Here is a 14,793-nt window from a genome sequence, read left to right as displayed (position 1 = left end):
CTTCCATAAAATTGATATTCGAACAAAATTAGGGAACGATATTTAACCTAGATCACCAATTTATTCCATACATTAGACATGAAATCAGAATTTCCAATAAAAAGGAACTTACAAGACAATATGCATGTATAATCCAATCATTGATCCAAGGCAACTTCTCCAAAGACAAGAATATATCTCAAAGAGAAAATATGCTCTTTAGATCACATCTCTCTAACAGGTAGAAGAGGTCGAAATTCTCAAGTAGAGAGGACAAATTCACAAGTGATGATGATGAGAATGAAATAGTCCTCTCTATTTATATGAGGATGAGTTCTAATTTTTCCTAAAATCCCCTAAATGACAAGTAAGATCACAATGATGCATTGGGTTACAAGCCAACCCACTAGCTTTCAACGTAAAAGCAAAAGAAAGCCCACAAGTGTGCGCCGTGAGGCCTTCTAGGGTGATGTCATCCATAGAAGAGTCTCCAAATGCCAAGCATTGGTGCTCTAGCGTGTTTAGTATGATGTAGAAGCACCTAAAAATCATCCTTTGAGGGTTGGCCCTAAAATCTCTGTCTATGGCTCTCTACAGTCCCCAAATTCTAGCTGAGGCACCACAAAAGGATCACGGGTTTGCAATTGGTCAAAATGTGCATCTTTACTCCGACGCTGAGGGCTTTCCAGGTGCTACTAGCCCTCCCATGTCTCTGAAGGCGAGACCATGCTCAATTGGGCTTTGTATCAACTTCCACCCTTTAGTAGGTGCTAAGGCTGACCTAGGGACATGTTGGTCCAGGTGTATCATCCTTAAGAATTGCCAAATATAGTGCAAGTGGTAGAATGCCTTGGGTGTAGGAGGTGCCCAGGGGTAGGTGTGATGTGTTGCTACTTCTCTTAGACCCAACTCTCTCAACATTTCACCTGTTGGTGACAATATATTTCTTTTGGGCTTGGTTACCTATGGATGCCAATATACTTCTTTTGGGCCTAGGTATCTGTGGATAAGGTGTCCAGGTCAGGGGCTGTTGAACTACCTGATATTCACAAAATAAAATCTAGTGAAAGCAACCAATCCTCATGGACAATAATTATTTTTTCATCTAAGTGAACCAAGCTTGAATGTAAAGGGCTATTTAATACTTCAAATAAGGCTTCCCTTCCAAAATTGGGGCTTTGAATGGTGTTTCCTCCCTAGGCAGGAGTGGGTAAATGACAACCCTATTAGGTGTTTCCAATCCCTAAGGGGAAGTAACATTTCCTCAATCCACCCTTCAGTTGAAAGGTGTCAGTGAATAATGATGGTGCGGATGGGAGAAAACTTCATGGCCAAGTGCCATGGTCAAAGGGACCAACATGATGGAGATCCACATCCTGAGTATAGAGATGTGAGGAGGGAGCAATTGGTGATGCATGATTTACCAATTGGGCCTTCGTTTTTCCACCCCTCTTGTGTGCCTTTTATTTTTGCTTGATTTTTCTTTGTATTATTTCTCATAGCTCAAAGGGTTAGAGCTTGTTTTGAATGATGTATAGCAATTGTGTTTCCCCTTAAGGATGAGGCAACTCATGGTTGGGACATGCAAGGGTTCATTTTTATGATGTAATGGAGCAACATGTGCTCATAAATTGGGTGATAGCCATAATGACTAAGGTAGAGCTCATGCTAGGCTTTTGCCCATGTGCTGATGTGTATGTCCTAGCCATCTTTTTCATTTTGATATTCTTTTATTTTATATTGTGGCCATAATATGTTTTTTCCTTTTCTTTTTTCGTTTAGATGCATCAACATCCCACGGCGAAATTCTGGGCGCTACCAAGGTATGAGGATGTAAGGGTGCCATATCCCAGAGAAGCAATGGTTAGTTGAACCCCAAGAATGGAGGTGGAATATGGGCTTTTAATGTAAGATGGAAAATGCTAAGTATGGAATAGGGATATATGGAATTACGATATCTCACTCAGGGCTTCTCAAGTAGTGCCCCTCCTTTAAGCATTGGGACCTTAGGGGAGGTCCCACTGGACTAGGATGGAAGATTGACCCCCCATTTAAGGTGAGGGAACAAGACTGCGGTCAAAACCCCTCCTTCTGGTTCGTCTTATAATCCATATCAAAAGCGTAAATACAAACAAGCATAAGCACCCGATTGCAAAATGAATAAAGTACCTTTTGAGTGGAAGCCCACATTCATCCATGTGCTCTCGCCGGATGGGTGAGAAACATATGGTTGATGCAAGTGGCAGAGAAATAAGATCATGTCATTGACTAGTGGTGGCTGCATGGCTGGCAGGCCGGATTTGGAGAATGGGTGAAATTTTTTCTCCTAAAGGGTTACCCATTTTGGCGGGTAACAATCCCCTATTGACAAATTTGCAAGTGAAACTTTGGGAAAGGCCTCACTGAAGAAATATAATGATAAACTAATATTAGGTCAATACTTAGGTACTTAACCTAAGGTTTAGGAACTGAGTTAAAATATGCTGAACCAGTTAGGTGTGTTCATCCTGGAAATAGAGGAAATACAAAATTTGAGGTTTTAGTATGGTTTAAGACCTAGGGAATTATAATCAAAATGTGTCATGCACCTTCTAGAAGATGCGGGGGAGTGAAATGTAATGTAATTATGGGTTTAACCTAGGTAAATGTTAGAATTGTGAATTGATAGACAATTTAGGTAGGGAATTTGATGAGGTGTGATGAAAATGTATGTCAGGTGGATTTCACCTAGGCAAAAGTGATGATATGCTTGCAATAAACAAATTGCGTAGGTGAAATTATGGAAATGATGTGGAGCATGAATGAAGCCGGGTAAGTACGTCACCACATTAGTTGATATTTATAATCTAATGATCCAACACAAATTGAAAGAGACTGAGATGTGACTATGTGATTTTCATGATGAAGAAAAAGATGCACCGCTGATGCAACCTCCTCCAATATCCCAACCCTATGAAAGCTAGAATAATCCCACCAATTTGCAGAAGGCGAAGTTTACTTCTCATGTCAATATGAGTGGTAACGAGGCTATAATATTAAATTGATTTGTTTCTGTCCTATTTTGGCTAATTATTATGGTATTTTTTGTTATTCTTCTGTCAAAAACTGAAAATTTGGTATTTAGATTGTTTCTCTAGTACACATTTCTTACAGTGATTGCCTGGCCTGCAATTGTTGCCGCAGAATAATTGTGTATGTTGCTTAATAAGATAAACAGTGTTAACATTTGAATCATGAAGTATCTTCTGTTCTTCAAATTTCAAACTATTACATATTTTGCTTGGTAATATGTGTGGCTGATCTGTAATTGCAGAGTCCAATCCATGAGTTGTTCAAAGGCTTGCAAATGTTCAGAGTTGTGCACAAACAAACCATTTCGCAAAGAGAAAAAAATCAAGCTTGTGAAGGTACGGAACATTAAGCTATTTGCTGTTCAGTTTTATCTTATCATTGAGCAGAGATATAATGCAGTTCTTCGATGATGCCAGCTTTCTACAAACTCGCTATTGTTACCATGTTTCAATTTTATACTTCAGCTTTTTATTGAAGTTTTACATGTTATGTTTGTAGGACCCTTTGTAAAATCAAAACACGTTTTAGTTTTAATAAAGCTGTTGCTAATACTACTGCCTAGTTATAATCTTAATAACGAAATTTTAATTTATGCTGCATTTGTGCTTCTTTAAATGCATCTTATTGTACAGAGTGTCCTAATTAAAGCAAGGAGAATGATAATAAGAGAATCTACCTGTTGGGGATAGTGTTTTGATAACGAGGCTTTAAATTCAGTTTTGAGCACCTATTTTTTATTCCTATTATAAACAATTTCCAGCATTTTTCTACATGCCAATCTTGAATTATCTGTATATATTGCAGCAGGGCATTGAAGCTTCTCATTGCCCTTGTGAAGCTTGATTCCTGTGCAAGGGTTACACAACTGTATTCTGAATAGTATATTAAAGACTCTTCAATGCACACTTAGTATGAAGGTATTGATAATATAGTATAATTCGAAGCAGTGTTGAGTCTCTTCTATTCTGATGTGTTGGTACTGTTTTTTGCTACTATCATCGAGTGCACTAAATGTTCTAATTTCGACAACAGTGAAGAAGGATAAAACTTCAATGCAATGGCATATTTATAGAGGAAAATTTAGGTAAAATTGTTGCTAACAAGAAAATCGACTAACTACATTGGATGTCATTATGGTTAGTTCTGTGAATATAAGCAGAAATTGGCAGAAGATGATAATTATTACATCTTGATCTGGACATCTAGCGATCAGGGTATTCTTCTGCAACCTTTCGAAGATTTGTGTTTACCCCACGATTGGCAAGCATTCTGGCTGTCTAAGTTGATAGTCAAGACTTAAGTTGAAACTTTGAAATGGGTATGAGTATTTGATATGGGAACACCATGGACATGTGACACCCCCAAATTTTGAAAATGTGGAAATATAGCATATAAAAAATACAACATATATTTATTTATGTATTCATTTTTGCAGGAAAACGTGGCAGAACCCCTCTTAACCATAATATATAAATGGAAAGCGGCTCAACAGCCAGCCACAATAGCAACTGCTAACCACAAGGGTCCTGACTTGATTTAAAATTGTGATCTATAACTATCTGTTGGTGACATCCCATGGGCATATGATTCAACTGATAAAGTTAATCCTTGTTTCTTATATCTATATATTTATTTTATTTTGGGAAGAAAACCCTGATTAGATAAGAGCCTTAGTTGGACAAGGATGTCTCAAATGTGGAGGGGATGGGGTGGGTTTTGATCCACTTATGTATTCACATTTCATGAGATAATTAAGATATAGATATTAAATTTATTTTGGGAAGGAAAAGCTCATTAGATAAGAACCTTAGTCGGACAAGAACCTTTCAAAGTTGGAGGGGATGCAGTGGGATTTGATCCATTTATGTGTGCACATGTCACGAGATAATTGAAATATTCCTCCTTTGAATTTAGGCTGGTTCTTTTTTGGCACAAATCGGGGACTTTATAAAAGAAACGTTTTTTAGGTTTTCTTTAAAATGAAAGGGATGATGGGTTTTACCAAGAACAACGTCTATACAATTAGGGAAAATAATTTATTACTTCCTCAAGTCTACTTAATGATAAAATATTTAATCCATGAGGTGTAACTTAATTGGAAACTAGTAGGATGGTCACTATTACCCACCAAAACTGTGTAAGCCATAGGAGAAAAAATTTCTCCTCTTTTGCCAACCAGCCAACCAACAACCCTATGATGGTCGACGGATAACATTATGCCAAATTTCTCCACCTATTGTTCCAGTCCGTGCTATTTCCCATCTAGCATGCTTCTTGAAGGAAGACAAGTCATCTATTGAAAAGTACTCTAACCATTCTAGCAATCATGTGTTTTTGTTTAATGTTATGGGCATATTAATATGAATCATGGGGTAAATTGAATGATTGACCACTCTCGATTGTATCCTTGTTCACACACTTCACTTGGGGGCTAAGTCACATGACACGAGGACACGAGACACATCTAATACATCTGAAACCCCTACTGCAATATCTGGTTTATTATGTCCTACTTGTTATTTACATTAACAAGTTATTTAATAATATAAACATCGAAATAAACACAATTGTAGTCTTCACAAACATACAGATCAACAAATGAAATAAACTGAGACAACACAAGGGACACTGTTATTTTTGGACAATCGTCCCCGAAAAAAACCCAATTCGGGAAAATCAGTGCAACAAATATGAGGGTTTTATCATTATGCAGATTTTTGAATACAACTAGGGTGCCAGAAATGGATCACCCTTCAAAGATTATCGTCGACAGTAGTACCTTTCTCCGGAGACAGATATTCCAGCTAATCAACAACTAGATGATTGACCCCACAGTAACTTCGATTGTTCCTTAGCTAGACAACGAAAGCTGCTTCAAGTTATCTTCAGGAACTGCATCACCCTCCTACGGCTCTGCGTCAGTTGATCAACTCCCAGTTTGCACCACAAAAGTTCCTCAGCGTAGCCTCTTCAGCCTAGCGTCAACCCTACAATCCTCTGTTCTATCTGCGCCAACTTTATGACCTTCTACGTCTTCTGCGATGGCCTCCATAGCCTCTGCGTCAGTCTTGGTTGCCTCTGCGTCAGCCCTCCTTGGCTCTGCGCTGTCTCTCTGACAATTTCACTGCCTCTCTGCTATGTATTCTCGGCGTCCTGCCGAATTGCCTCTCGCTGCAACAGATCACTTGCTCGATTTTTTCAGCAAACCTCGCCCCAGAAAATCGAACTGAGTGATTTCTCTTGGTGTCTTGGTGTATCTCCAACCGACTCTCAAGCCTCCTCTTATACTTTTCTTGTTGACGATTTAACGACTGAGATTAAGTCCCTAATCAACGACTAAGATTAGATCTGGCTTGATCCTCGTTATTTAGAACTTTGTCACCCATATTATATTAATACACATTAATATTTTAATTTTCCTAAGTTTAGACTTAGGGTCTCATTAAAAATATTAATTATTTTAATATCTCTTCATCCGGATGGTATTTCTCCAAACGATTGCTGGGTTTTGGAGATCTCATGTGCCTTAGCCTCTCCACCAATTTTCATGGCTAGAGCACATCCGATGCTATGAAAAATCAACACTCCCTCTTAGCGAGGAATGTGCTCTAGTAATGCTTCATCATGGAGGCATCACACTGATGCTCCGCTTCGGTACCTGTGCTGATGCTTGGCCTGTTGCCTCACATCCATTACCCCGCTGCTTCTTGTACTGCTTCCCATGACACCGCCACTGCCACTGCTACATTTGTACTGTAGCTCCCTCTCAACATGTTGCATCATGTTGCCCATAGCACTGCCACTGCTAACTGTTGCACTGCAACTTAGTTACCGAGAAGTAAGTAACTGACTTCTCCCAACCACTGACATCTCGGTCAGTCTGGAAGCCTCGTGATGCTGAAGTTGCCTCTGTCGCTAACCCGTGCTCTCTCTGTTGCCATTGCGCTGCGCAACCTCTTTTGTGCCTCTCGCATTGCTACAACCTCTTCTGTGCCTCTCGCACTGCTGCAACCTTTACTGCGCTGCTGCAAAATTCTGCACTCTAGCCCTGCCTTGCTGCTCCACCACACTTTGCTCCACCCGACACCTGTCATCATGCTATTGTCATTAAGGGCTCCCGTAGCCGGATGTGATCCAAGAGTTTGGGCACCTCAAGGATCTTGCCCTTGCTTGTAGTCCTCCTGACCACAACTCGATGTTACCCCACCTCTTCTCTAGAGGTGCATGAGCACTCATGGCACAATTGTCATTAGTCTCGACATCCTTCTCTATCTTTGTTGGAGCTGCCTTTGAGTCAAAAGCTTCTCCCTTGCCTTTCTTCTTGGGGCACTGAGATGCATAATGTCCCAGCTCCCCACAATTGAAGCACTTGACCTTGGAGATGTCCTTCTTCTTCCTCTTCCCTTGCTGTCTCGGAGATGTTAGAGCTGCATCCTCCTTCTCCTCTTTCTTGACTTGAACTCCCTTACCACTACTCCCTGCCTTGGTCAACCACCTGATCTCTTCCTGTCGAAGAGCTGCCCACATCTCTTCCCAACTGGGGAGAGTCTCTTTGCCCAAAATGCTTTGGACAAACGTCTCCCAGTCATTGGAGACTGCATTCAGAGAAGTCCTAACCATAAACTCTGGATCTGGTGTAGACCCCACGGAAGTAAGCTCGTCGCGAATTCCTTGCAACCTGAGGAGGAAGTGATCTATCTCCTCTCCTTTCTACATCTGATATGACCTCAGCTGATTCTACAATAACATTTTTTGCTACACAGAAGAGCGCTAGTATAAGGTGGTCAGGGCCTCGCACATCTCCCTTGCTGTGTTCTTCTCAGCAATATGTGGTATGACATGATCTTTGACTCCGTCTAGGATCATGAATTTCGCCTTCGCCTCGGCCTCCTCATACTTCTCATTAGCATTCAGGTCAACTAGGACAACTACAATTTTCAATGCATAGTCTTTGATGCGATGTTCATGGGGATTGGCAGGATCCCGACCTTCTAGATGACAAAATTGGAAGCTTCGTTCAATCTGCCCTGATCCCTCAATCCATTCACTGCCATCTCTGCTCTTCTTCTCGACTCCCTCTGAGTCTCGACTTTCAGTGTTCCACGGGGAATCCCCCCCCCCCTAGGGGTCTAGTTTCCTCGCTCCCCCGCGCTCTGGGGACTTGGGGACGAGTAGGGGATGTTTCCCTACGCTCCCAAAAATGAGGAAACTCAGGGGGACGTGCTAGGGGGTCGTTTCCCTTTCCTGAGGGGGCGTTTCCGAAAAGGGGGACGAGGGGGGTCATTTCCCGTCTACATCTTCCACTGCTAACGTTTTGGAGGTTGATAATATGACAGGGTGTAAGATTCCAACATCAAGTTGTATCCTGATCTCACATATGTAGAGCACGTTTTGTTGCAGGATGAAGAAACGACTCATCCTCGTCACTAATAAGTAATATAATTGTTAATATTTCTAGATATCAGAGTCTCTAAGGTATAAGTACACGCACCACCCTCATATTCTTTAAATAACGTCACTCGCATTCCCATATCGCTGGAGAACACCGTATTTTGATCACTCCAAATATATGTACATAAACTCCAGGATGTGCATATTTGTTTGACTAAATGGTGTACGAAATTTTCATATATAATGTATATACACGTTGGAAGAAAGTGGTTGACTGAAGACGCTCCCTTCTCAACATTATATTTGTATTTTTGATGACTTTATAGATACAGCGATTTCTGTCGCTGACTTAATATATGTGTCTGGTTTAGCAGAATTGTCGAGATCTCTGGAGATTTGAAATGAATATAATTATGCTATTAAGCAGCAGCTGTTCTTGAAAGTTTGAAGCAACGCCCGCTCAGACCGCATGGCCTTTAATCCCGTAAGAAGCTAAGGATTTCGAGGGAAGATTGCCATGGCTTGTGAGAAAAATTGTATTGCTAAGCAGCTCATCCTTAATTTCACACCGTGCTTTATAAAGTTGTTCTTGCAGGTCTAAAAGAAAACATTAGATTTGATTGTTAAGGGTAAAATTGGGATTCAATTTTGTAATAGATTGTTTAGTTTAAGTGGTTTGGTTTGGTTTGGTGAATTTTGTAATAGATTGTTTAGTTTATGATGTATGATTATAAATTAGAATTTTAAATTTATATGATATTAGAAATTTAGATAATGATATTCATATCAATGATCATGCTTTGCAGCTTTTCAATTCAAACCCAATTTTCATAGTGGACTCAATTAATAAATTATATTTTATATTTATAAGTTTTCAAGACCTTGACGTTCCCCCACGTTTCCTTAAAAATGGTGGGGAGCTTTTGCATAGGCCGCTCCCGTGCCTCCTCGCTCCCTCGCCCCCTCATCTTGGAACCTTGGTGGAACATTGTTGACTTCCCTCTTGGAAATCTGTCAACTATCAAATCACTCCTCTCCAATCCCCCTTTGCTGCGGCAACTCAGATCTGGATTTCTTGGCTAGAAATTCGTCGAGGTAGTGCTTCCCTCTACCTTGGTTTTGTCTCCTTAGACACTGTTCTGCTCAGACAGAAACAATGTCCCACCAGCTCCTCAAATCACAATCTTCACAGCTCCCTTAGCCCCGACAACTGAAGAATCGGAGCCATTCAGGCTTTGCGCAATGACAATGAGAGCTGGATCAACTCCTCCTGGCTTCAGCGTCAATCCTTCCTTGCTGAGAAAGATGACCGAGCTCTACGTAGGCCTGATTTTCCCCTCTTTTACCTCTGTTTTGGCTCTCCTTCTAGCTCAGAATGCTGACGCAGGCTATGCGTGAGCCTCTGTGTCACCCGGTTAGCACTGCGTCACTCCTCTTGCCTCTTCAGCTCTGGAACAACGCCGTCTCTCGGGATAGCTGCTACACTACTGCAAATCCTCAGATTTCTCCTGTTGGTGTTGTCAATCCTCCTTGATCTGCAATTGCTTTGATACCATGCGAAAATTTCTGAATCTACTAAATCAAAAACCCCTATTGCAATATCTGGTTTATTATCTCCTACTTGTTATTTACATTAACAAGTTATTTAATAATATAAACATCGAAATAAACACAGTTGCAACCTTCACAAACATACATATCAACCACTGAAATAAACTGAGACAACACAAGGGACACCGTTATTTTGGACAATCGTTCTCGGGAAAACCCAATTCGGGAAAACCGATGCAACAAATATGAGGGTTTTATTATTATGCAAATTTCTGAATACAACTAGGGTGCTAGCAATGGCTCATCCTTCAGAGATTATCCTCGGCAGTAGTACCTTTCTTCGGAGACAGATATTCTGGCTAATCAGCGACTGGATGATTGGCCCCACAGTAACTACGATTGTTCCTTAGCTGGACAACGAAAGCTACTCCAAGCTATCTTCTGGGACTGCGTCACCCTCCAGGGACTGCATCACCCTCCTACGGCTCTGCGTCAGCTGATCAACTCCCAGTCTGCCCCGCAAAAGTTCCTCAGTGCAGCCTCTTCAGCCTAGTGTCAGCCCTGCAGCCCTCTGCTCTGTATGCATCAACGTTTAGACCTTTTGCTTCTTCTGTGTTGGCCTCCTTAGCCTTTGCGTCAACCCTTCTTGGCTTTGCGCTGTCTCTCCAACACTTTCACTGCCTCTCTACTATGTATTCTCGACGTCTTGCCGAACTGCCCCTCGCTGCAACAGATCACTTGCTCGATTTTCTCAGCAAACTTCACCCTAGCAAATTGAACTGACTAATCTCTCTTGGTGGCTTGGTGTATCTCCAACTGACCCTCAAACCTCCTCTTATACTTTTCCCATTGACGATTCAATGACCGAGATTAAGTCCCTAATCAACGGCTAAGATTAGATTTGGCTTGATCTCCGTTATTTAGAACTTTCTCACCCATATTATATTAATACACATTAATATTTTAATTTTCCTAAGTTTAGATTTAGGGTCTCATTAAAAATATTAATTATTATAATCAGTGTAGATAATATTGGCGAAATATCGCCGAATAGCGTAAATATCGCGATATTTTCGGCGAGCCGAAATGTCGCCGAGAAAATATCGTGATATTTTTGGCTCTCGAAAATATCACGATATTTTCGAGATATTGGCGATATATCGGTAAAATATCGCGCAACGATAGAAAATATCGCCAGGCGTGTTTTGCGCGGCTAGAAAAAGGAAAACCTGGTTTTTTTTCTTCATTTTTGTTTCTGAGTGTTGGAGAAGGAAGGAGAAGAGTTTTGTGGTGGTTGTCAAGGAGGGTTTGAGGATCAAACAACGATTATCACCTCCAACTAAGATTTCTTTGTGGATCAAAGATTGAAGAATAGTGAGACAAACTTCATTTCTTTCATTAACAGGTATGTTCTTAAAAACCCCTATGTTAATGATTTTTTCATAGATTTAGGGTTATGCTTGCTTGCCTCTTTGTCTACCAACATTTTGTTTCTTTGTTTTTTTCCATTTGCTATGATTTTCATGCCCATGAACCAATGCAAGGGCTTTCTCCGTATTTGGACAGCAAGCTTCATTTTTTTTTCAACTTTCTTATGCACTCTCTTATTGCCATTTTTCATTCACATTGCAAAATGCAAATAATGTAGTAATTTTTTTTGAATGAGGTGGTTATTACTTATAGTTATTATTTTTTCATTTTGTGTTGGGGGGTTTAATGCCAATTTTTTGTTTTTTTTTTTGTGCCCTAGGTTTGAATTAGTTCACTACAAATGTCAAATATGCCAAAAGCCTTGGACCCATTTTGGGAGTATGGGGAGGCTGTTGGTGGGGCAAACCAGGCATATATATCATGCAACTTGTGTGGGACCAAGATGTCAGGAGGGGTTACACGATTGAAATACCATCTGGCTAGACTCTCTGCATATGATGCGGATGTAATGCTTTGTATGGTTTCTAGTGCAGAGGTTACACAAAAAGCTCGTGAAGCAATTGCTGAACAAGATAGAAAGAAAGCTGCTAGGGAGAGGCCAATGGTCTCAGATAGATAGCTGCTAGTTTTATTTGTTTTGCAACTTTTGCTACATATAAGTTTATAACTCATGATGATGAAATACTTTTAAAGTTTTATATATGTGAACTTATTTTGTTTGAGTCCTTGATTGGACAATTATCACTATCAGAGATCAGCCGGATATATGATGGTATTTTGTTTGAGTCCTTGATTGGACAATTATCAGGGATCAACTGGATTTGGTATCGCCTTTGAAGTTTGATGTATCATTTTTATTTGACATCATATATATCAGTGCCTTCTTCATATTTATGTGCCAATGTGTTTAGTTCATGTTGTTATTGCTTTATATGTTTAGAAATCTGAAAAAAATGAATATATTATTTATTTTTTATGCTTGTCGATATTTGCCGATATTTTGCTGATATTTTCGCCAATATTGCCGATAAGATATTTTCTGGACCCTCGCCAATATTTTGCCGATACCGATATTTTCAACACTGATTTTAATATCTCTTCATCTGGGTGGAATTTCTCCAAACGATTCTGGGTATTGGAGATCTCATGTGCCTTAGTCTCTCCACCAATTTTCATGGCTAGTGCACATCCAATGCTACCAAAAATCAACAACAATCATGTTCTTTCATTTAATGTTATGGGCATATTAATAGGAATCATGGGGTAAATCGAATGATTGACCAATCTCAATTGTATCCTTGTTCCCATACTTCACTTGGGGGCTAAGTCACATGACACGAGGCACGAGACATAGAGGACACATAAATACGAGTATTTGACACAAGACATAGCAGCCCCGGAAACAAGACACAATGGACACGTTTTATATATAAATATATATATACTGAAATATAGTTCTTGATCCATATTAAATGGCAGCTTATCTAATCAAATTAAAATATAATTACTTCATTTTAAAAAAATAAATAGAATCAGATTGTGATATGCTTGGTCTTGAATGTTCAATGTTCATTGTTCATGTACAAACACATAAGAAGCTACTAATTATAAATTTAGAACTTAGATATTAAAACCGTAAAATTAAGATTTTCCAAGTCATCAAAATCAAAATGTATTACTGTTTACATAGATATTGACTCCTGAGTCCTGAGAGAATGCCATTGGAAAATACAAAAGAGTAGATACAAAATAAGTAGGAATATCATAGCTTGTCACTGTCGTCAGTGGTACTGGTCATGACTCACTAGCCACTAGCCAGTGAGCCATGAGTCCACGACTCATCACTCTATCAATAGTCCATGTCCTCCTCGATGTAATAATCACCATGACCGCCACTGCCATTTGACTCTACTCCATCGTCCTCCTCTATGCCCAATCCAGGATCTGCTACTGCATTTGTTGGTGTGGAGGATGACCCCTCAAGATACTTTGACTCATCATCAAAAGTCACTAGCTCTAGCACTGGGTCATTAAGATCTATGTTGGCTAATGCCAACTCAACACTATCGTCCAAGCCCATATCATCAGGAAACACATCCCACATCTTTGTCTTTCCCTTCAACCACTCTTGTCTCTGCCTGTAAATAAGACGAAGGTTGGTGTGCACATAAACCATTGTCTCTGCCCTGGATTGCTCAAACTTGCTCTTTTTCAAACTATATAGATTTCGATAAGTGCTCCAATTCCTCTCACAACAAGAAGATGAAGTAACTTGAGAGAGGACCCTCAAGGCTAATTGTTGTATAATAGGGCATGTTGCCCCATGAGTTGCCCACTGAGCATAGGCATCTTTGATCCCCCTATCTACAAGTACATCATACCCTCCAAATCTCCTAGTGCCAGTGGAGAACTCTACAAAGCCTCCCTCCACCTCAAGAAAAGATGCTCTATCTTGAAATATCCTTCTGAATGCTATCTTCCTCCCCTGTGAAATCTCTCCATCCATTTGAGGAGGGTATCTGTGTGAGGTCCCACCACGGAGCCACTCTTGACTGTAGTACTTGGTATTCAAAGAGTGAGCTAAGCAATGCAAAGGTGTGCAATTCTTATCCCACCTAGAGATAAGAATATCTTGTATGGTGGACCATAAGCTCTCTGTTGATGTCTCATATCTAGGGCATTCATTATCCATAACAATAGTCTTCACAGACTCAATCATGGAATCCCAACCCTCATAAACCTCTCCTAAGATGGGCTGGTCTGTGTTTGCAATCCGCAAGAAAGAAATGATAGGGTTCATGATCTTTATGGTAAGATCCACCCTCTCCCATCAACCATCATCTAACACTGTGTCCTTTACCTTTTTTGAAGCAGTTTGATCTGTCTTTCTCCAAAAAGACCAAAGATCTGAAATAACCATGGCCCCAAGAGCGGCCTTACCTCTTAGGTATGATGAATGAGGAAGCAAACTGAGTATCTGCAATCTTCAACAATGATAGATGTGTGTACTCTTTATATATTGTGAGGGCATCGGTATGGTTTTGTACAAAATTTCGGATATGGCATGCATCCTCAATAAGATTGCCAATCCATGTCACATCTGAAGCAATCGATTTAAGTGCTAAATTCAAAGAATGAACAATGCATGGTGTCCAAAATACTTGTGGATATTTAATTTCCACAATCAAGCCAACAACTTTGCAAACAGGTTCATTATCTGTGATGATTTGCACACAACTTTCAAGGCCTACATCTTCAATAACTTTAATAAACAACTTACCCATATATTGTGCATCCTTATATTGTCCAAGAGCATCAACTGCTTTCCAGAAGACTAGTCATTTTGAGAATATACCATGAAATTGATGC

General features: G+C 40.1%; 1 protein-coding gene across 5 annotated transcripts in view; it reads left to right on the top strand.

The window, feature by feature from the left end:
* LOC149138028 (uncharacterized) overlaps window positions 1-14,793 on the top strand; it is a 329,683-nt gene that overhangs the window by 146,405 nt on the left and 168,485 nt on the right. For all 5 annotated transcript variants that reach the window (XM_089448539.1, XM_089448541.1, XM_089448542.1 and 2 more), the window contains one exon: window positions 3,293-3,386. In XM_089448539.1, the coding sequence (XP_089304665.1) occupies window positions 3,293-3,386 (94 nt within the window). The remainder of the gene's footprint in view (window positions 1-3,292; window positions 3,387-14,793) is intronic.

Source organism: Pinus tabuliformis, chromosome X (genome assembly GCF_031772625.1).
Source record: "Pinus tabuliformis cultivar Carrire ecotype Pingquan chromosome X, CPIR1, whole genome shotgun sequence".
In the NCBI taxonomy this organism is placed as follows: Eukaryota; Viridiplantae; Streptophyta; class Pinopsida; order Pinales; family Pinaceae; genus Pinus; species Pinus tabuliformis.
The sequence above is the reverse complement of the archived record's forward strand: the minus strand, read 5'-3'. Positions and strand labels throughout refer to the sequence as shown.